Source organism: Sinohyriopsis cumingii, chromosome 2 (genome assembly GCF_028554795.1).
Source record: "Sinohyriopsis cumingii isolate HCF-2022 chromosome 2, ASM2855479v2, whole genome shotgun sequence".
NCBI classification, from domain to species: domain Eukaryota; kingdom Metazoa; phylum Mollusca; class Bivalvia; order Unionida; family Unionidae; genus Sinohyriopsis; species Sinohyriopsis cumingii.
Genome location: NC_142962.1, coordinates 91,473,166 through 91,496,700, shown reverse-complemented (window position 1 = coordinate 91,496,700; position 23,535 = coordinate 91,473,166). Strand labels below are relative to the sequence as shown.

Genomic DNA, 23,535 nt, shown 5'->3' with positions numbered 1-23,535 from the left:
GATACATTACTACACTCTGGCCCTGTGTGTAGGAAATTTAGTTCACTGATACTAATACATTATTACACTCTGGCCCTACATATTGGAAATTTAGTTCACTGATACTTTTACATTACTACACTCTGGTCCCATGTATAGGAAATTTAGTTCACTGATACTGATACATTACTACACTCTGGCCCTATGTATAGGAAATTTAGTTCACTGATACTGATACATTACTACACTCTGGCCCTACGCATATGAAATTTAGTTCACTGATACTGATACATTACTACACTCTGGCCCTATGTATATGAAATTTAGTTCACTGATACTGATACATTACTACACTTTGGCCCTGTGTATATGAAATTTAGTTGACTGATACTGATACATTACTATACTCTGGCCCAAGAACTCATAACTCACCTGACAGAGGCGGAGGGGGCGGTGGTGCATTTGGTATGGGTGGGGGTGGAGGTGGAACAGCTGAAGTTGCCCTTGGGTTAGAGGTTTGTGGATTGGTAGTGGGTATATTAATCAGGCTGGATCCATGGGATACTCCAAGCTTGGCATCATCTGGAAGACTTCCTGTCTTTATCAGGTACTGCAGCTTTAGATGCTCCCTTCTTTCAGTCTCCAGCTGTGAATGTCAGAAAAACAGATAGTAAAGAATGATATCTCTTTATGAACACACTCATACCTAAGATGCATGCATACGCTTTTGATCTGGTTGTTAACTTCAGCACAAAAGCTTACACAATATCCAAACTCAAAGATACCAAGTTTGAGAACATTAGTATCATGGCATTTTCCCTACAAATTACACGGACCTTTGAGTTAGTGATTTGACTTTTATGATAAGGCCTGCAGATGGGTACATTTTCATCATAATATATGTAGGGATTAAAAAGTTACAGTCTGGATAAAGAAACAGACCATTGGTCAAGATTACCTTTCATTGTGAGCTTCATTGTGTGTGTGTGTGCTTGTGTGTGTGTGAGTTGGATTTTTAATGCACCTTTAACAATTTTCTGGTCATATAACTATAATGTCTGCAGTGTGGCAGTTTATGGTGATGTCTAGCCATGGGGCATCATGCCACAGACATGAAACATCATGCCCCACCCAGTCACATTATCCTTACACCAGGCCCTACCAGTCCTAACACTAACCTCTTAATGTTGAGTGTCAAGTGAGGCATCTGCAAGTACCATTTTCATAAGTATTTGGTATGACTTGTCCAGGATTCAAACCTGTGACTTCATGCATATAAGGTGGACACTCTAACCACTAAAGCCACTTTGATCTTGAGGGCAGTGGATATGACTGAATACACAAGAAAGTGTCAAGATATATAAAAGGCTAACGTTTTATTAAAATATCTTCATTGGTTCAAAGTTAAATCTTCATACATGGATAAAGGTCACTGCTGGTTTGGGTTACATTTTCCTTTACTGTGACTTTGACCTTGAGGAAGGCTGTGTGACTATGGTATGCTACATGGTCTACCCATGGTACTGGCACAAATTGCATTACATATACTCAGTTCTAGATTGGACATGGATACAAGTTAAAGTTTACATTTTCCCTTGCTGTCTCCTTACTCATGAAGCAGAGGAGGTATGGCTATGGTACATGACCCCAACCCCTAGTTGTGATAATTATTTGGGCAAAGTTTCATTAAAATATATGCTGTGGTTCAAAATGATACTGAGGACAAAGTTACAAGTTAAAAAGTACATTGTCTTTTGCAGTGACCTCAGCCTTGAGGGTTGTGGGCACCCGTACATGACATACGATTGGATAATTTCATTAAATCTCTTAAGTGGTTCAAAAGTTGTACTTCAGATATATCTATTAAGTTGCAGCGGTACATTTCCCCTTGCTGCAAATGTGACACTGAGGCAGAAGATGTGACTATGTTACATGTCAAAACATGTAGTGATGATATTCAAAGTCACCAGTACAAACATGTTTTGATGCAGCTACTTTACTTCAATGCATGCATGTTTTCTGATATCCCTGTCTCACTTTAATCCAATGATGTTTTGATTCTCCTACCTCACTTCAATGCAAGCTTGTTTGGATTCCCTTACCTCACTTCAATCCAAGGATGTTTTGATTCCCCTACCTCACTTCAATGCAAGCATGTTTGGATTCTCCTACCTCACTTAAATGCAAGCATGTTTTGATTCTCCTACCTCACTTAAATGCAAGCATGTTTGGATTCCCCTATCTTACTTCGATGCAAGCATGTTTTGATTCTCCTACCTCACTTAAATGCAAGCATGTTTGGATTCTCCTACCTCACTTAAATGCAAGCATGTTTGGATTCCCCTATCTTACTTCAATGCAAGCATGTTTTGGTGTTCCTACCTCACTTCAATGCAAGCATGTTTGGATTCCCTTTCCTCACTTCAATGCATGCATGTTTGGATTCTCCAAACTCACTTCAATGCAAGTATGTTTGGATTCCCCTACACCCCCTTCAATGCAAGCACATTTTGATACCCAAACCTCACTTCAATGCAGGCATGTTTTGATGCCCCTACCTCACTTCAATGCAAGCATGTTTTGATGCCAAACCTCATTTTAATGCAAGCATGTTTGAATTCCCCTACCTCACTTCAATGCAAGCTTGTTTAGATTCCCCTGCCTCTATAGAATCATAGTATAAGCTTGTTTGGATTCCCCTGCCATATCTCTATACAAGTACTTCCAGAACCCACTAGCAGGGATCAAGCTCAGCATCATCAATGTCACAAATTATGATTTTGTTTTTTTACTGGTGACAAAATATACCATCTGGCAATTTTTTGGGGCAACAACTTTCTGGGCTGTTAAAACTTGTGTATACAAGCTTGGGTCTGGTGTAGAGAAATTCAAAGGCACCATTTGTCCGTTCTAGACATTACATGAGCTTTTCTTATTTTCTATTTATGGCAAATGTATCTGACAAATTCCAATAAAATAGATGGGTTTCATCAATTTGAAACTTTTCCTAACAAATTCATCATACTGATAGTACAGTATGTTCGCAGACCAGTCTGTACTTTTAAAGAAAATGGTGCCAGGTGTTAAGCAAAATGGGCTTGTGGATGTTCAGTGACTGAAAAATGTAACTTACAGCAGATGGATCTTTTCAAACTTGTCAGATCCGAAAAAGCACAAATCATCACCATTTTACAAATTTGAAATGAAGAATATGAGGGTGATGCAATACAGCACTCAGATAGAGCACATCATCATGCTCACTGCAAAATTTGTGAACTTTGTGATCATTCAGCAATCTTAGACATGTACTCAGTAGACTAGCTAAAATGAGTGTTGAATACAAAAAAATTGTCAGTATGTATGTGTTTGTATTTTGGTTTTAATCCACATAGATTTTGCCTATTTGTGACACAAATTGTGACCAACTGCAGAACCGGGTTAGTAACAAAAAATATGTATTTTTTTATATACATTCTACTGTAATTATGGCGTGTAATATAAATAGATTACACTTTTTGTGCTCAAATTACACTTTTTGGCCACTTATGTTAGCAATAACTATACTATACCACTCTAGGGGTTGACATGTATGCTTACTACATTAACAGACATAGAAAAAAATTGACTCCTTGCTTGGCAACATGTTATTTTTGAAAACTGGTGACAAACTAGATGTTGATTTTTTAGGCAAAAACTTTTCAAGCTACCACCATTCTTGCACTAGTAAACAATCACCATTTGCAGGGGTCGGTTCGAGTCTAAGATTCAGCCAATGTGGGTATGTGAGAAAGCTTGCCAGTAGCTTCTCATGGGTCGGTGTTTCTTTCCGGGGTTTTCCCGGGTTCTTCCTCCACCATTAATACTGGCCGCCATGTATAGCCTATCGTGTGCTGAAAAATGGCGTTAAACCCCACAACAACAACAACAACAACCATTTGCAGGGGTAATTCATAGTGCCACCTGATGTGATTATAAAACAGGATTTCTGGGAGATTTTATCACATCACAGCACATGCTAGGCATTAGATGAACCTTAAATAGCCAATCAAAGATAAAAGGATGATGGACCCCACTCCACCATGCAAATGGCTGCCACTATCTCTGCAGGTACAGATATGGAAATTAGAATACCATATAGTTTTTTTTTTTTATTATCTTAAGGCCTTTGTTGGTAATCATGACAAAAGATTTATACAATGCCATAAAACAAACTAATTAGCAGAGGGTTAAACTGTGGATTGCAAGATTGCTAATACGGCGGTTCTTATGGAAAATACGCACACAATTGTGGCTCTAATACATGTATGGCTGTGTTTTCTGGTGGATGAACATGTATCAAATTGACAAAATAGGCAAGTAATGCCTGTTTTTCATTCATTATCCTTTCCGTGGTGCAAGACAAAAAACTTGTTTTACTTCATGGCAGCACGTCATCATGTGAGCTAATGGTATCTTCGCTACAGACGTGGGGGGGATCTATCTTCACCTTTCTGTTTTCGGACACCTAATTAAAGAATTTAATATGTATTCAGATGACAAAAAAGGAATTATTTGTTGCAGTCCGAAAACATATGGTAAATATGGTATATACTGAGCCGTTGTTCAATACTGGAAACTATGAGGGTAATGTTTACAAACTGAGCTATAGTTCAGTACTGACTACTATGAGGGTAATGGTTATATATTGAGCTGTAGTTCAGTACTAGGTTCTATGAGGGTAACGGTTATATATTGAGCTGTAGTTCAGTACTAGGTTCTATGATGGTAATGTTTATGAACTGAGCTGTAGTTCAGTACTGGGTACTATGAGGGTAATGATTATATACTATGTAGTAGTTCAGTACTAGGTACTATGAGGGTAATGGTTGTATACTGAGCTGTAGTTCAGTACAGGGTACTATGAGGTTAATGGTTATATACTAAGCAGTAGTTCAGTACTGGGTGCTATGAGGCTAACAGTTATATATTGAGCTATAGTTAGTACTAGGTTCTTTGATGGCAATGGTTATAAACTGAGCTATAGTTCAGCACTGGGTACTATGAGGTTAACGGTTATATACTGAGCTGTAGTTCAGTACTGGGTGCCATGAGGCTAACAGTTATATATTGAGCTATAGTTAGTACTAGGTTCTTTGATGGCAATGGTTATAAACTGAGCTATAGTTCAGCACTGGGTACTATGAGGTTAACGGTTATATACTGAGCTGTAGTTCAGTACTGGGTGCCATGAGGCTAACAGTTATATATTGAGCTATAGTTAGTACTAGGTTCTTTGATGGCAATGGTTATAAACTGAGCTATAGTTCAGCACTGGGTACTATGAGGTTAACGGTTATATACTGAGCTGTAGTTCAGTACTGGGTGCTATAAGCGTAATGGTTATATACTGAGCTGCAGTTCAGTACTGGGTGCTATGAGGGTAATGGTTATATACTGAACTGTAGTTCAGTACTGGGTGCTATGAGGGTAATGGTTATATACTGAACTGTAGTTCAGTACTGGGTACTATGAGCGTAATGGTTATATACTGAGCAGTAGTTCAGTACTGGGTGCTATGAGGGTAACAGTTATATATTGAGCTATAGTTAGTACTAGGTTCTATGAGGGTAATGGTTATATACTGTGCTCAGTACTAGATGCTATGAGGGTAACAGTTATATACTATGCTGTAGTTCAGTTCTAGTTACTATGAGGGTAATGGTTAAATACTGAGTTCAGTACTAGATGCTATGAGAGTAACAGTTATATACTGTGCTGTAGTTCAGTACTAGGTACTATGAGGGTAACAGTTATATACTGTGATGTAGTTCAGTACTAGGTACTATGAGGGTAATGGTTAAATACTGAGTTCAGTACTAGATGCTATGAGAGTAACAGTTATATTCTGTGCTGTAGTTCAGTACTAGGTACTATGAGGGTAACAGTTATATACTGTGCTGTAGTTCAGCACTAGTTACTATGAGGGTAATGGTTAAATGTCAATTTTCTGGGTAATGATTATGGAGACAGCATTTGTTTAATTAGGATTGATTGTGTATCATTCAATTTAATAAACTGTCCTTGGTGTCATTATTATCATTGAACAAACTGAAAATTACTGTCTCTAAAATAAGAGAACTGACAAGAACTTTAAAAGAAGAGAAAGTATACCTGGATCTGAATTTCTTCCAGTCGTATATTCGTCTCAGCCAACTGCTGTTTGGTCTCCACATATCCAGCCAACTCTTTCTCCAATTTGGCCTTCATCCTGCTGACCGTTGTCACCAGCTCATCCTGATGACACAATTACACTCTGATGTCAAGTTCATGACCCTGTATACTTGGTTAAATTTATTTTGCAAATTTAATGGGCACAATATGCTACTCCTTTTCTCTATTGGTTGAAAATACTGACTACCTATCATAAAATCAACATTTAACAAAATGCAGCTGACGCATATCTGGCAAATCTGTGCCTACAATGATGATTAAAATGTAAATACCAGCTACCAACAAATCACAATCTGATAAACTTATACATGTTTGATATATTGGACATCTATGGACATCTAAAAACATAAATACAATGTCTTGTTCTGTTTTCTTTCAATTCACCAACCAAATTACAGATTACATATTTATGAAAGTGAAAAAATGTCAGTCAGAACATAATGTTTTTAACGATAACTAAGCAGACACATAATTCCATCTGAAAGTCTGTAGCTTTCTCATTTTTCATAACAGCAGCTTTCATTTGCATTATATTCCAATGCAAACAATGTAAGATATCAAAACACTACAGTACCAAACATCCGAACAACAGATGGTGAGAAAGAAGACTGGACAGTCTGACCTTTTTTCTGTAACCTTTCTTCACATTCCCTATCAAAAGAGTACTACCAAGAAATGAAAGAAACTTAACAGCAACACATGGTGAGAAAGAAGACTGGATAGTCTGACCTTTTCCTGTGACCTTGCTTCACACTCCCTCTCCTTCTTTGCCAGTTTGGAGTTAAGTTCCTCCGTGGCTTTTTCATATTCCCTCAGCTTTTGCTGGTACCCTTTGATGTCCTCCTCATTTGTCAGTCTGTAAAACACATAGAAACCATCATCCTCTCACTCAAGAAAGCAGGCAAGATTTTAAGAGTATGGAATAATGTCATTGCTCCATAAGCTAATTAAAAGTGAAATTTGCACTATAATGTTTTTACTACAAAACTGTCATCAAAATTCAACTCTACTGGAATCTTCCTGCATATATTGCTACCTCAATTCAGTATGTCCAAAACAACTAATTTTAGTATATGAATCCTCATTTTAGTATGCCTGAAATAACTAATTTTAGCACATGAATCCTCATTTTAGCATGCCCAAAATAACTAATTTTAGCATATGAATCCTCATTTTAGCATGCCTCAAATAACTAATTTTTGCTTCTGAATCCTCATTTTAGCATGCCTGAAATAACTAATTTTAGTACATGAATCCTCATTTTAGCATGCCCAAAATAACTAATTTTTGCTTCTGAATCCTCATTTTAGTACGCCTGAAATAACTAATTTTAGCATATGAATCCTCATTTTAGCATGCCTGAAATAACTCATAAACCTGCTTATAATAAAGACAGGATGGGTCTCATTTTACTTTCTTAATGAAACAGCAAAAATCAGGCTACTATTTGCATAATATTAAAAAATTACAACTGAAATTGGTAAATCTAAACCCAATACACAGCCTGTTTATCATCAAAAATGGCAGTCAGTGCATGAAACTTTGAGATCATTGTCATGAAATTTGCACATTTTAATAAGAAATCATATATTTTGTATGATTTTCTGTATACAAATTTATTCTCAATAAATAACACAAAATGTATGATGAAATACTGATCAAAGAAAATGTTGATAAATATGATATTTAATATAAATACCAATTAAAGAAGTTTTGTTACATGAAATTTGTGTTTAATCTGTACATTTTAAATAGGTTTCAATGTAATCATCATAAATTTGATATTATCCATGCAAATGTGAGAACAGTCAGATGACTCATGGTGATCAGTTCTGCAAGTAATTCTTTGAAAACCTAATTATCAGTCACTAAACCAGCTTTATTCTGACAAATGTTGGTATTTCAATATGATTACACAAGCTAATTAACAGATTAGCTGGTTGTAGCTAATTACAGCACATTACAGGTGATAACAGCACAACAACACTGTGTGTGGATAAGCCAAACTTTCTGGAAAAAATCACACCCTGTTGACAATTTCTAAGTGCCTTCGGCAAACTGTGCAGTGTTTTTTCTAGATCCAGATGTAGTGCTCCAGGACAGTGCAACAACCACATGCTGACTGATTATCAGTACAAATGAGTCATTCCTATGTGATACTGACAAAGAAGTGGTGACATTTAAAATTGCTATCTTGAGGAATTAGCCAGTACAAATGTATTGATGATTTTGGTTCTTTTGACTGATGAATGTAATTCTAATTATGAAGCCATCTTTTCCTATGATGGTTACACATGATCTGATACTTGAGGGTGTCAAGTAAAATTGTTATTGATGCACAATTTGTAAGTGCTGCATGTCAACTTATGTTAAAAGCCTGTTATCACTTTATTAACTCTATTTGATTTCTTAAAATTAAACACACATTAATATCCAAGCTCGTTATATCAATATCAGTGTATGAACAAAGAAGATTGGTCTCATGTATCAATGAAAATTGCATGCAGCACCCACCCACCCACTCACACCAGCACAACTGTTAGTGTTAACCCAAAAGTGTTTCCCTCATTATCTTGCATCATAACTAATGCATTAGTCAATGTTTATGGGCCATGCTGGTCTTAAGCTATTGAGGAAAAGGTGTATAAGTGTACAAATAACAACAGGGGCTATTATAAAATGAAAAATAATGTGGATATCATGCAGATAGTTTTTCAAAGTGTCTAATGTCCATCAAATTTTAATTTGGCTGGTCAATGTTCAAAATCTAGTAATAGTTTGAACAACCTTCACATATTTTATTAAATTAGATGCCTTCTATTGATTCTGAGCTTTTAATCTTGGGATTTTCAAGAATTCTTTTGGATTTGTATAAGCTCATTAAGAAAGAGGTTGCAGACAGTACTAACCTCATTATAACATTTTTGACACTGAGTTCAAGTGGGGCTGCATCAGTGTCATGTCCCGTCTTAAGCTGCAGCACCACTTGCTGCACAATCCGGTCTATCAGCTGCCATGCTCCCAATACATGGTTACTGTTTCCATCTGAAACACATGCACCACACACAAGATAAGCACCTGCAATTCTCAAACATTCTTTTCTTGACTAAACTTACTTATGATGAAATAATATACATTTTAAGCAAATTCATAAATTTCTGAGTGAGGGACAAAGATTTTGCAAGACTAACTTAGCAGACAATTTAAATTATAAGCACCATTAAACTATCCACAATCTGTCAGTGTTTTCTGACTCTGATGAGGGATTTCTTGATTTTGAATGTCACTTATTTATCACCAGCTACTAAATATACTATAACTTCTAACTGTATATACTTGCTTATATGTTGAGCCTAACTGGAAATAACAGACCCTAGTCTGCCATCACATAATGCACCAGCAGATTTGGGACTATGTTGAATGTCCAACTAATTATTCCTAATGAAAAGCAAACATCCAGATCTGTCAGTATATTATGTGCTGGCAGATCTGGGTCTGTGCAGTTTGCAGCTGGACTGGACTTGTAAATGAGTATATATGGTGGTGGAGTAAAGCTTTATAGGTAAGATCATTCTCTCATTTTAACTGCTGAGTGTTGAAGCCATCTTGTGGACATACTGGCTGTAAAAATGGATCCATTTTCATTCAGGTCAAACTAGACAGTATAAATCATTTAGTGAAAACCCTTCTGTATGTCATTTTGACTTTCTGTTCAGGAGAAGAAGCAATAATAATATTTTCATAATGGCCACCAATGCATCCAATAAAGGATGTTAAATCAGCACCATTTTCATTTAGGTGCAACCAGACATCATAAAATATCACCTAGTGATAACCCTATTATCTGTTCTAGAGTAGTGATATCACATTGAATCATGGTAGCCATGCTGGATATGAGCATGACACGGTTTTCATTGAGGACCAACTAGGTATCATAAGAATCCTTTCAGTAAAAATCTTCTCAATATGACCATCTATTGAGGAGTAATGGTGATAACAAATGGCTGCCATGGTGGCCATGCTACATGTTTGAGAGGCAACATTTTTATTCATGACCAACTAGAGCTTGGGATGATTTTGTAAAGTTTGGTGGTAATCCTTGCAGTTGTTTAGAAGTATGATAACAAACTTATTCTAATGGATGCTGGTCATTGGATGAAAAGCAGCTACATCAAGCACAAAGCATGTTTGATCCATTACCAGTATAGCTAAAAAAGGTGGTGGTAAAATGTTCTCTATTAGGTTTGACAAACACAGAACCCCCAATGAAAAGAACACACATCCATAATAACTAACAGGAAACAATTTCCTCATTGGTACATCATCAGACTTGCTACTATGAATACATCATCAAACTCATTGCAATGGATACATCATCAAATTCCTTATAATGACATAAAGAGTCCAAACTGGTCATTGCATTAAGAATTGACTATATTTGTGCAGCTATCTGCAAGCAAACGTAATAACCAACAAACCTGGTCCTGCTTTTATAAAGCCCCATGCTGAATAAATGCTCTGCTCAAGTGTTGTACGATGATTATTCAACTATGACAGAATTATTATTATTATTATTATTATTATTATTATTATTTGAAACAAACTTCTTATTTTGATGATTAAAATACTGAGATACTGACCATAAAATCAACTTTTATGAGAATAATAAAGAGGGAAAATTTTGCTATTTACCATGTATTCAAGCTAGCATGACTTAAAAAATGTCACCAGGATGTGTAGGCTATTCTATTACAATTTATTTTTTAATGAACAATAAAATATGATAAAATGACGAAATGATTCTGACACATCTTTAGAATCCACAGTAAGAGAGATATCATGTCTGTGTGAGACGGTCCTCACTGTCAATATCTTGTACGTATCTAACATGGTAATATTCAGTCTTGACAGAATTAGACAAAACACGCATATAACCTTACTATTTTAGTACAAAGAAAGAACTATTCTTATCAACTTATCTTATTACAATATTCATTTGGAGAATGTCTATGTGCAATTTCATAATTTGCACTGTACACCGTAAACTTGTGGGCTGTTTAAAAATATCTTTTAAAAGCAAGCTTAGATGTTTAAAAATCTCCTTGAAAATGACACATCACAACTTACCATTTTATTTGTGTCAGGCAGAAGACTTGGGTTTTAGTTTACATGCCATGACATTATTTCTACATTACACTCGAGTAAACAAATGTGACAATTCTGCTCCACAGTCACACCATTTTCAGATATAAGCTTTCCAGAAATGTACAGAATTCAAGAATTACAGCTTTCAATGAGCTTGAAATCCAAGTATAAATTGACAACTGACATATAGCTGACATATAGCTATAGCAATGTATTTAATAAAGTACAAAGGAATACAAAGTATAAACTGACAACTGACAGATAGCAATAGCAATGCTTGTAATAAAGTATAAAGGAATACAAAGTATAAACTGACAACTGACAGACAGCTAGAGCAATGCATGTAGTAAAGTATAAAGGAATAAAGAGTATAAATTGACAACTGACAGACAGCTAGAGCAATGCATGTAGTAAAGTATAAAGAAATATAAAAGTATCAATTGACACCTGACAGACAGCTATAGGAATGCCTGTAGTAAAGTATATAGGAATACAAAGTATAAATTGACAACTGACTGATAGCAATAGCAATTCCTGTAGTAAAGTATAAATAAAAAAATATAAATTGACAACTGACAGACAGCTAGAGCATTGCCTGTAATAAAGTACAAAGGAATAAAAAGTATAAACTGACAACTAACAGACTGCTAGAGCAATGCATGTAGTAAAGTATATAGGAATACAAAGTATAAATTGACAACTAACAGCTAGAGCAATGTCTGTAATAAAGTATAAAGGAATAAAAGTATACACTGACAACTAACAGACTGCTAGATCAATGCATGTAGTAAAGTACAAAGGAATACAAAGTATAAACTGACAACTAACAGCTAGAGCAATGCATGTAGTGAAGTACAAAGGAATAAAAAGTATACACTGATAACTGACAGACAGCTATAGCAAACCATGTAGTAAAGTATAAAGGAATACAAAGTATAAATTGACAACTAACAGCTAGAGCAATGCCTGTAATAAAGTACAAAGGAATAAAAAGTATACACTGACAACTAACAGGCTGCTAGAACAATGCTTGTAATACTTACATGGTAGCAAAAGAAGGTGGTACAGCAAGGATAACAACTGGGTGTGGGAAGCTGACATAGTCAGTTTCTTCTTTAGAATCTCAAACATTACTGATGCACTTTTGGTGTCTATATGAACCTAATAAAAAACAATAAAAAAATAACAGCACATTATACACCCCTGATATTTAACAGTCCCATACTTCAGCACTAGTATGGCTTGGCTGAATCTGGAGGTTACAGACCAACAGATCTCAATAATGACCAATAGGTCTAAATATTAACCAACAGATCTAATACTGACCAACAGATCTCAATATTGGCCAATATATTTAACACTGACCAAAAGATCTCAGTATTGACCAATAGATCTAACACTGACCAATAGATTTCAATATTGACCAATCGATCTAACACTGACCAATATATTTCAATATTGACCAATAGATCTAACACTGACCAATAGATCTCAACATTGACTAACAGATCTCAATATTGACCAACAGATCTACAACTGACCAACAGATTTCAATATTGACCAATAGATCTAATACTGACCAACAGATCTCAACACTGACAAAGAAATCTCAATAGTGACCAACAGATCTCAATGGCCAAAGAGCTTTCATTAAGCTATGTGGCCTTGAACCTAACTTACTATGTAGAAACCATTATTTCATATCAGACTTGACATGACCATAGCCTCTGACCTTTATACTCTAGCTTGGTCAAACAACTTAATCAAGAACAATAGTTATTTAGCAAAGCCTATTTTTCTTTGAACACAACAACTTTGACCTTTGAACTCAAAATCAATGGGCTTCTTTCTTACCCAATATGGAAGTCATTCACAATTTTTGGGGAAGATACATGGTCATGAAATGAAATTTGTGTGTATAAACTAGTTTTCCTCAGTGACCTTGACATTTCAACTGTCAACCCCAAAGACTTTTTCTTACCCCAAGTTCAAGCCATACATAAAGTCCAACCCAATTCTATGGTGCAGAACTAATATTAGCTTGTGTAATCCATTTTTGTTCTTTCAGTCACTGTGACCATGACCATCTGATCCCAAAATCTACAGGTTTTTTCCTATTCCAATTTCAATCCATCCACAATGTCTGGTCTGGGTTCTATGGTGCACAACTAATACTAATGCAGAAACCATTTCTCTTCTTTCAGTCAAATTTGCCTTGACCTTTTGGACCCAAAATCAATAGGCATTTTTCTTATCCCAATTGCAGACCATCTGCAAAGTATGGAAAATGCAGAAGATGGAGAAATTAAGTCATTGTGCGAAAACTAAATTGATAACAGACAGTCAGATAGACAAAACTGTAACAATACACTCTACTTTATGGTATATGTAACAAATATAGTCAAAACAGGAGTCAGTCATCAAAATAATTGTCTCTGATATTTAAACAAAGAGTTTCCTTAGGTCATATTTAAAACAATATAAGTTACTAAATTATGCAGATCCACAAACTTATTATCTGACAGAGAAAATGAAGTGTTATATTTTGTGATCTTGACTTAAACGTTTTTGGTGACATGATCAGAAAGTAAAAGCCAAAGCAACTCATCTAAAGATAGGCTGATAAGTGGACCGACATAAGGACATCTCTATATCCCCCATTCACAATTTGTCAGGGAAATATAAATATGTATGCTGACTGTCAATTTTACTACATAAAAGATCCTGTCCTGGTCGATCGTCAGTAAAGTAATGATTAACTGAAACCCATGTCTTACACTTTTTGCATGACTGAAGGTATTCTGACTTATTTCTAAAGAAATGTGGAATCTGTAATGGTAATGTACAAGAGTCCCTTGAAGGGACTGATGCTCTTCAGGCTAAAAAGGATTTCCAGGAATTAAAAAAATAAAACCCTTTATAATTTTTAACTGCTGAAGTGTTGAAAACTATTTCTGATATTGATGAGTTGTATTAAGATATTCAAATCAGCCATAAAGTACCATTTTGATTTTGGACCAACTAGATATCAAAGTCAATATGACCATCTGTTCAGATGTAGCGATAGCAAGATTGTCGGATTTTCAAAATAGCAACCACAGCAGCCATAATGGAGGCTGATCAGCACCATTTTAAGAAAGAACCAACTATATATCATAAGGAATCTTCTGGTGGAACCCCATGCAGATATGACTTTCCACTGAAGAGGAGTAGTGACAATGAGATTTTCAAGATAGTAGCCATATGGATTTCAGAATGACTCCATTTTTACTTATGTCCAACTAGATAGCTCAAGAACCCATTGGGTGAAAACCACATGTCAATATAACATCTAGGAGAACTAGTGACAAGAAGATTTTTAAGAAAGCTGCTGTGGTGACCATATTGGAAGCCAGATCAGCACCCTTTTCATTTGGGTCCAAGTAGATATCATAAGAAATCTTCTTGTGAAAAACCTGTGTCAATACAACTTTCCATTCAGGAATAGTGAATAGGAGATTTACCAGATGGCTGCCATGGTAGCCATATTGGATGAACGTTTTTATTTATAACCAACCATACATTATAAGAAGACTTCTTCTGAAAACCCAAGATTAATATGAATTTCTGTTCAGAAGTTATATGGTGGCTATATTAGACCCAAAATCATCACCATTTTCATTTAGGCTCAACCATACATCATAAGAAGTCTTTTAGTGCAATCTCCATGTTGATATGACCATCCCCCAGTGTATTCCTATTGATCTAAAAAGATAAAGGCATGTTTACTTACACCCTCAAATTTCTTGGCAAGCACCTTCTCATCTTCATTTCTCATCATCTCAAAAAAATCCAGATGCCTGCAAATGCAATATGACAGAATTAATAAATAATGAAACATGACTTATTAAATTATCAAGAATCTTAAAACCTGTCCTAATGGACACCCTTATCAAGCAATCTTAAAACCTTCCTTAATGGTCACCTTTATCAAGCAATCAATATCTTAAAAGTTGTCTTATTGGTAACCTTAATCAAGCAATCCCTCTTAAAACCTGGCTTAATGGCCACCTTTATCAAGCAATCAATGTCTTAAAAGATGCCTTATTGGTAACCTTAATCAAGCAATCTGTCTTAAAACCTGGCATAATGGCCACCTTTATCAAGCAATCACTGTCTTAAAAATAAACCTATGCTAAGCAGTCCTCTGATTCAACAGGACACTGTTGTTCTTCAATGAAGTGATTTCTCAACATAGTTTTGACTATACATGAATTGTGTTGTTGTTGTTGTTGTAGTGTTTAACGCCATTTTTCAGCACACGATAGGCTATACATGGCGGCCAGTAATAATGGTAGAGGAAGAACCCTGAAAAACCCAGGGAAGAACCACCGACCCACGAGAAGCTACTTGCAGGCTTTCCCACGTACCCACGCTAGCCGAGCCTTGGACTCGAACCCACACAGACAGAGGTGAGATGGCAGTGATCCGTAACGGAGAGCACTTTAGACCACTCGGCCACTCGGGGCCCCCATGAATTGTGTAAAGATCTATCTGATTACCAACACCATCAGTGATCTCCTAAAACTAATATGCAGCTATACACCCCCCCCAATTCTACACATGCATGATGATATTACATTTTAAAGATGATAACCATACTGACAAGTAAATTGGTGCATTTTATTCTGCAAACACTCTTAAATTCAAAACAAGGTAAATTCCGATCCAAAGGAGGTCCCAAAGACCAATTATTTATCTGAAGCATCTGATAATAACATGAGGTGAATATTAGTCTGTACAAACAGGGATAGTCAGGTAGACGTACATTACAAAATTTTAGGCGCTTGGTAGTGATTTATTTTGTTCCTTCCCTTATATATTTGATAAACACAAAATTCACAAATATAACATTGTCAATCACATAGTTTACCACAATTATCTTAATGCAAAAATTAAATGTATGTTACTTTTCTAGACATGTGTCTTTTGGAAAGTAAAAATATTTAATGAAAAAATTGGTGAGAAATAGTTTTTACTATTTGTTTACATTTTTTACTGTAATGTCATTTCCATGAGACAAATGTTTTATCAAAATCATGTTAGGAACCAATATGATCTAAAAATTTAAAATCCATATTTTGTGTAAAGAACAAATATAATCTTTTTATTTTTCCTTCTTATGATAACTGCTCTTCATTTTTCAATGGAATGGCATAAAAGTAACTTTTTTTTAACAACCACGAAAAAGAGTGAGCTCATTTGCTTTTTTTTTACTTATGAAACCCTTTGTTGAGTTGATTTTTGTGTGTGTGTGATTTGGATTTTTAACATAGCTTTAACAATTTTTCAGTCATATTGCTATGATGTCTGAAGTGTGACAGTTTATAGTGATGTCTAGCGCTGGGGCATCATGCCGCAGACATGTAGCATGATGTCCCACCCAGTCACATTATCCTGACACCAGGCTGGCCAGTCCTAACACTAACCTCTTAATGCTGAGCGCCAAGCGAGGCAGCTGTTAGTACCATTTTTGTAAGTCTTTGGTACAACTTGACCAGGGATTGAACCCATGACCTCCTGTATCAGAGGCGGATGCTCTAACCACTAGGACACAGGAGCGGTCTATTTTTGTTATGTCAAGAACAATTAGATAATAAACTATATGCTACAATAGCCACCTAGAGCTATTATTGATAGGTGCATCACACAGGGACTATATGCTACAGTAGCCAACTAGAGCTATTAATGATAGGTGCATCACACAGGGACTATATGATACAATAGCCAACAAGCTATTAATGATAGGTGCATCACACAGGAACGATATGCTACAGTAGCCAACTAGAGCTATTAATGATAGGTGCATCAAACAGGGACTATATGATACAATAGCCAACTAGAGCTATTAATGATAAGTGCATCATACAGGGACTATATGCTACGGTAGCCAACTAGAGCTATTAATGATAGGTGCATCAAACAGGGACTATATGATACAATAGCCAACTAGAGCTATTAATGATAGGTACATCACACAGGGACCATATGCTACAGTAGCCAACTAGAGCTATTAATGATAGGTGCATCACACTGGGACTATATGATACAATAGCCAACTAGAGCTATTAGTCATAGGTGCATCAAACAGGGACTCACTAAGTTTGTTCTGAAGGACATTAAACAAAGCAACTTGTGTAAGGAAACCGACAAGAAAACTGGCAATCTAAGGATAAAACACCTCCAAATGATGATATTATGGGATGGCAGATTAGGGTCTATGGAGCAACAGGAGAACTGGCAATCTAGGATAAAATACCTCCAAATGATGATATTATGCGATGGCAGATTAGAGTATATGGAGCAACAGGAAAATTGGCAATTTAGGATAAAATACCTCCAAATGATGATATTATGCGATGGCAGATTAGGGTCTATGGAGCAAAAAGAAAATTGGCAATCTAAGGATAAAACACCTCCAAATGATGACATTATGGGATGGCAGATTAGGGTCTATGAAGCAATAAGAAAATTGGCAATCTAAGGATAAAACACTTCCAAATGATGATATTATAGGATGGCAGATTAGGGTCTATGAAGCAATAAGTAAATTGGCAATCTAAGGATAATACACTTCCAAATGATGATATTATGGGATGGCAGATTAGAGTCTATGGAGCAATAAGAAAATTACATTACAATTTCGTTATGACTAGAAATATGTTCATGGAACACAGATGCCCCACCAATATACCTGAATTGACCTAGATGCGAAGCTTAACCAAGGTGTGATGTATGGATGAACAAAGGTAACATTATATGACCTTACCACTGTTGTGGTAAGGAATGATAAAAGTAAGAAACAATGGAATAAGATAAACCTACCTGTTCAATGTTTCATTGTCATGTTTGCGTAGCTTGTCAATTACTGGTTGAATCCCCAACATCAAAAACTCATATCGAAGATGCAGTCGGAACTCGAGGTGGTCCTATAAATATTTGCACGTAAGCATTTCATTAATATACATGATTTATTTTGGTAATAAAAAATGCCCTGACAATTTTCTTTTGTATGACAATTATCATAAAGATAACAAATGAAAAATGAATAATCCATTGTTTTTTAAGATCATAACTTCTAAAGTCTTAAGGACTAATTCTGTCACAAAGAATATATACAACTAAGTATTATTTACAAGACCTACCATAAAAGTGCTAATTTATGTGACCAAAATTTCAATACAATATAAAACTTGGGAATCTAGCTAGTTGCTCCGCTTCCTCCTCCTTATCATCATCATATCATCATCATCAATATCAACAAAAATTACATTTTATAGCACTTTTAATTTCCCTCAGCAAGCATAAAGAGTTTAAGCAACTTGCAGACCCACCTTTCCTGGCCCACATCCAAGAAGGGCATTGATGAAAGACATGATGGCTGTTTTCAGACTGACGTCTTCTCGGTAGACTCCAGTGCTGCGATCCATATCGCATATTAAACTCTGCCAAGACAAGAGAATGCATCACACTTAAGTTTTCCTTGAAGAAGCTACATTAGTGAGTGTTTCTCATGAAGAAAAAATAATAAAGAACTACTCGCATGTCATTCTGACCTTATTACAGTGATCCCTGTAAAACTGTATATCATTATGGGTGGGGTCTTACATACAGAGAGGTAGGTTTTGATGAAATGAAAATGATATAGCATGGTTTATAGCATGCAAAATGTCTATATTATGACAAGGTAGTTGTTTACTTTAAGATACATTATAATAGGTTATCACAGGAAGCCATCCACAATGTTTGGTCCAGGTCTGTGATGTAGAAAAATGTTACACACAGAAACAATTTTACTTTTTTCAGTTATCCTGACTTTTGAGCATTTGACCCTGAAATCAACAAGGTTGTTCCTTTACCCAAGTGCAAGCCATCCACAAAGGTTAGCCTAAAAAAATGTTGTAGAACTAATGTTACTGTTCAGGATCCATTTTTATTCCTTCAGTTACAGTGATTTTGTCCTTTTACCGTTTGATCAACAAAAAAAAAATCCTTACCCAAAGTGGAAGCCAATCCACTAAGTTTGACCCTCATCTGTGATGGACAAATGAAATGATTCGGTGGAAACCATTTTGCTACTGCAATCATGGTGACCTTGATCTTTGACCTTTTGACCCTGAAACTGATAGGGTTCTTCTTTACCCTAAGTATAAGCCATCCCCATATTTAATAACTGGAGTTAATGTGCAGAAACCTTTTTTCTTCTCTCTGACAGTAACCTTGATCTTAGAGTTTTTGACCACAAAATTGAGAGGTTGATTGGATTCTTCCTAATACCAAGTAAAAGCCATCCACAAAGTTTGCCAATTGTTAATGATGAAGAATAGAAACTATTGTGCAGAAACCATTTATCTTCTTTCTGTCAATGATTGAAGTTTAGACCTTATTAGCCCCAAATCTATAAGGTTTGTCCTTACGCAAGTGAAAGTCATCCACAGTCTAATAACTGTAGATGGTGGACAACTCTAGTTATTGATAGGAAACAATAGTTCTTCTGAAACATGTTACCTTAACCTTTGACATTTTGACCCCAAGATCAATAGGATTCTTCCCTACTCCATGTGCATACCATCGACAAAGTTTTGTAACTGTAAATGGTGCAGAACTCAAGTCATTGTTCAGAAACAAAATGATAACAGACAGATGGAAAACATCATAATATTATCCACCATATGGTGAGCATGTAAAAAGGTAAAAAATAACCATAACACAAATTTTCAATGACTATAAACTGGACCCCAAAGTTTATGGGGCAAGCAAGAATGTTGTTAAATGATTTGTCTTAGCTTCATAGTCATTCATTCCAAGTAGGATGGGAATCTTTCAAGGGGCTTTGGAATACAACTCTCCCTTGATAACTCACAAACTCACTTAAAACATTTGGTCAGTTGTGGATCTAATTCTTTTCTAGAAAATACCCAGAGTTTTTTGAACGTTAAGAAAATCATGATTATTAGAACTGATTAATGAAACCTTAACATATCACATAGTGGTTAATGCCAAGAAATTTAGAATTAACATCATAAATTTTACAGTATATGACAAAAATATCAAGAAATAAACTGTCAGTAATGCCTGGTGGTAAAAAATAAATACCAATTAAATATGTCTTCTCAGGTGAAGTTCGTATTTTAGTTTTATCTTTTAGTACTTTCAATGTAATCACCATAAATGTGATATGTCTTCTTGTATTCAAATGTGAAGAGTGTTAATCAACCAACACCATGATGCCAGCAGGCATTTCTATGAGAACCAAATTAAGTACTGATTGTTTCTCTTATCTCCAACTTAGAGAAGTTTTGGTCGGACTGTAAAATCAATTCAAAGCTGACCTGTATTGCATAATCACAATAATTAGTTTTCTGTATGAAATCAACTAAAGAAGTAGATAAAAGGCATTTAAATCAACCAGCATAGGAACTAAAGGTCACAGTCGTGTTTAGAGTCAAGTAATTTCAAGTGACTATTTGATTCTTGTCTGTACGTGTAATTAAAGTATTAAACATTAATCAGTGGGTTATCATATGCGTTAGCAAACGTAATCAATGATAGCAAAGAAACCAAGCCAAAGGCACACAAGGTGCGTGAAAATCTTCATTTCACAAATAGGGTTCAAGCACTAGTGAGAAATAAGTTCCAAAGTTAACACTGAACATAAAATTCCACAACTGGCTATATTATTATTATTATTATCGTTTGCAGTGCATGCTCAGCCATTTAAGAATCTCATCATCAGCAAGGTGCAGAGCCTGCAGTCCACTGAGGAACTTTGTGAGTGGACCACTGGCTGAAGTTCACTCAAGGATGAACAGAAATTTTGTTACAACTTGCAATGAAATTACAGCTTTATGCAATAGTAGTTTTGCTAATATACCAATACAAAAGGAAAACAAGTTTTCATGTTTTTGTTTCTCTAAATAAATGTCACTCTTTTACTAAATGAGAAATCTTGTTTTATTTCTGAATTTACAGTAACACTAGACTGTATTAACATTCACATGCAAAAAAACAGCAATAATGTTTTCACTAGTTACAAGTGAATGTGTGTGAAACCACTTGGTTTCAGAGATTGAATTTATTTAAAATAAAGGTAACTGACACATAAAAGTGAAGAACTTCATTAGCTATTTATTGATAATTATTCACAAGGGTGATTATTAAACAAGCATTGAACCACTTAACCCTCCCAAACACCATTCCCTCTGCCAATGTCAATGAACCTCAGGAAACCAACATGCCATCACTTACACCTCAGTCCATTTTCTAGACACCACTGTGCACAAATTATCGAGGGAGAGGTTTAGCTCAATGCACTAATTTATTATAATGTAAGAGCAACCCTTTAAGCATCTTCCCTCATGCAAACATCTACGCCATAAAGAGTGCTTGACATTTCTTGAGAGAATTTGTTGAAAAATCAATATATAACAAGATCTGCAAACCTGGAAGCGTGTCCTCTCAGCCACATATTTCTGGAAATGGAGCATGGCCTCCAGTGCCTTCCTATGTCCCCCTGGCACTAGACATACTGCCCCCAGAATCTCCAACACTGCTACCTTTGTTTTGAGGTTCTCACAGCTCAGGCTTTGAGCAATTATGTTAATACTGTTAGGATGAGCCAGAACATGGGCACGCCCTTGCTGGAAAACAGAATAACAAATAAAATTATGAAAACATGCAACTGCCTTCTTTATATTTACTGAACTTAAGATTTTAAAGGTAATCTTTCAAAGAATTTCAAAAGTAAAGTTCAGATTTTAAAGATACTCTTGCATAGGATTTCAAAGGTGAAATTCAGATTTTAAAGGTAATCTTGCACAGGATTTCAAAGGTAAAATTCAGATTTTAAAGGTAGTCTTGCATAGGATTTCAAAGAAAAAGTTAGATTTTAAAGGTAATTTTGCATAGGATTTCAAAAGTAAAATTCAGATTTTAAAGGTAATCTTGCATAGGATTTCAAAGGTACAGTTCAGATTTTAAAGGTAATCTTGCATAGAATTTCAAAGGTACAGTTCAGATCTGAAAGGTGATCTTTACATAGGATTTCAAAGGTAAAGTTCAGATTTTAAGCATAATCTTGCATAGGATTTCAAAGGCAAAGCTTTGCTAAACACCAAAGGCAAATGTAAAGAGGCATTACAGTAGTGCAAGTGATTGGTTGTCATGACTTTTGCTGAAAACAGTGTAACTCGAACTTTAAATCTAGTTTTCTTTATGAAATGCCTCATACAAAATTTAATTACAATCCACAATCCTTCAAAAGTTCCAGAGCAGAAATAAAATGGAAAGGCAAAGTTTAAAAGTCAAACAGAGGCCAAAACTACATACAATTTTGCCAAAAAACAATGAAAATCAAATTTTTTCAAGTACTTCTTAAAGCCACAATGCTGCCATTTATAATAAATTCTAATCTAACTAAGGTCTGGAAGGAAAGAAGTACTTTCTTAAAAATGCTATCTGACATAAACCATTCTTTGAAATAATCAAAATGTTAATTTGAAATGACAAGTGGTGCCTCCCATTAATTCAGTCACTGAAGTCGCTCATAATTCCTTTCTTTCTGGGAAGTGCTCAGAAAGCAGTGATGTTATACATTTGACAGAATCTAATAATGACATCTGCATGTAGTGAACAAATTGATTCAAGAGGGAATTAAGACAGAGAAGCCTGCATTTTTATGTTGATCTGAGAATTAAAAGTGTGCATTAGAAAAAAATAAGACTTGGATAAATATTCGTTATCAGCTGGTGCACTAAAATACTTTGGAGGGCAAATTTGGCTGAAGGCAAACCCAGCTGTAGCACTAAAATACTTTGGAGGGCAAATCTGGCTGAAGGCAAACCCAGCTGTAGCACTAAAATACTTTGGAGGGCAAATTTGGCTGAAGGCAAACCCAGCTGTAGCACTAAAATACTTTGGAGGGCAAATTTGGCTGAAGGCAAACCCAGCTGTAGCACTAAAATACTTTGGAGGGCAAATTTGGCTGAAGGCAAACCCAGCTGTAGCACTAAAATACTTTGGAGGGCAAATTTGGCTGAAGGCAAACCCAGCTGTAGCACTAAAATACTCTGGAGGGCAAATTTGGCTGAAGGAAAACCCAGCTGTAGCAGATTTCCATATTAACTGATAAGCAAATGACATGGACTTGTAAAAAATAACATA

At 35.6% G+C, this 23,535-nt stretch overlaps 1 protein-coding gene across 1 annotated transcript in view; it reads right to left on the bottom strand.

Moving 5' to 3' along the window:
• The window catches only part of LOC149805360 (disheveled-associated activator of morphogenesis 1-A-like), a 137,962-nt gene that overhangs the window by 44,528 nt on the left and 69,899 nt on the right, over positions 1–23,535 (bottom strand). Inside the window, exons 7-15 of the mRNA XM_089949675.1 lie at positions 21,816–22,013; positions 18,708–18,818; positions 18,199–18,302; positions 15,107–15,173; positions 12,378–12,495; positions 9,099–9,234; positions 6,919–7,045; positions 6,130–6,252; positions 412–625 (exon numbers count right to left, since the gene is read on the bottom strand). Of these exons, the coding sequence (XP_089805801.1) occupies positions 412–625; positions 6,130–6,252; positions 6,919–7,045; positions 9,099–9,234; positions 12,378–12,495; positions 15,107–15,173; positions 18,199–18,302; positions 18,708–18,818; positions 21,816–22,013 (1,198 nt within the window). The remainder of the gene's footprint in view (positions 1–411; positions 626–6,129; positions 6,253–6,918; positions 7,046–9,098; positions 9,235–12,377; positions 12,496–15,106; positions 15,174–18,198; positions 18,303–18,707; positions 18,819–21,815; positions 22,014–23,535) is intronic.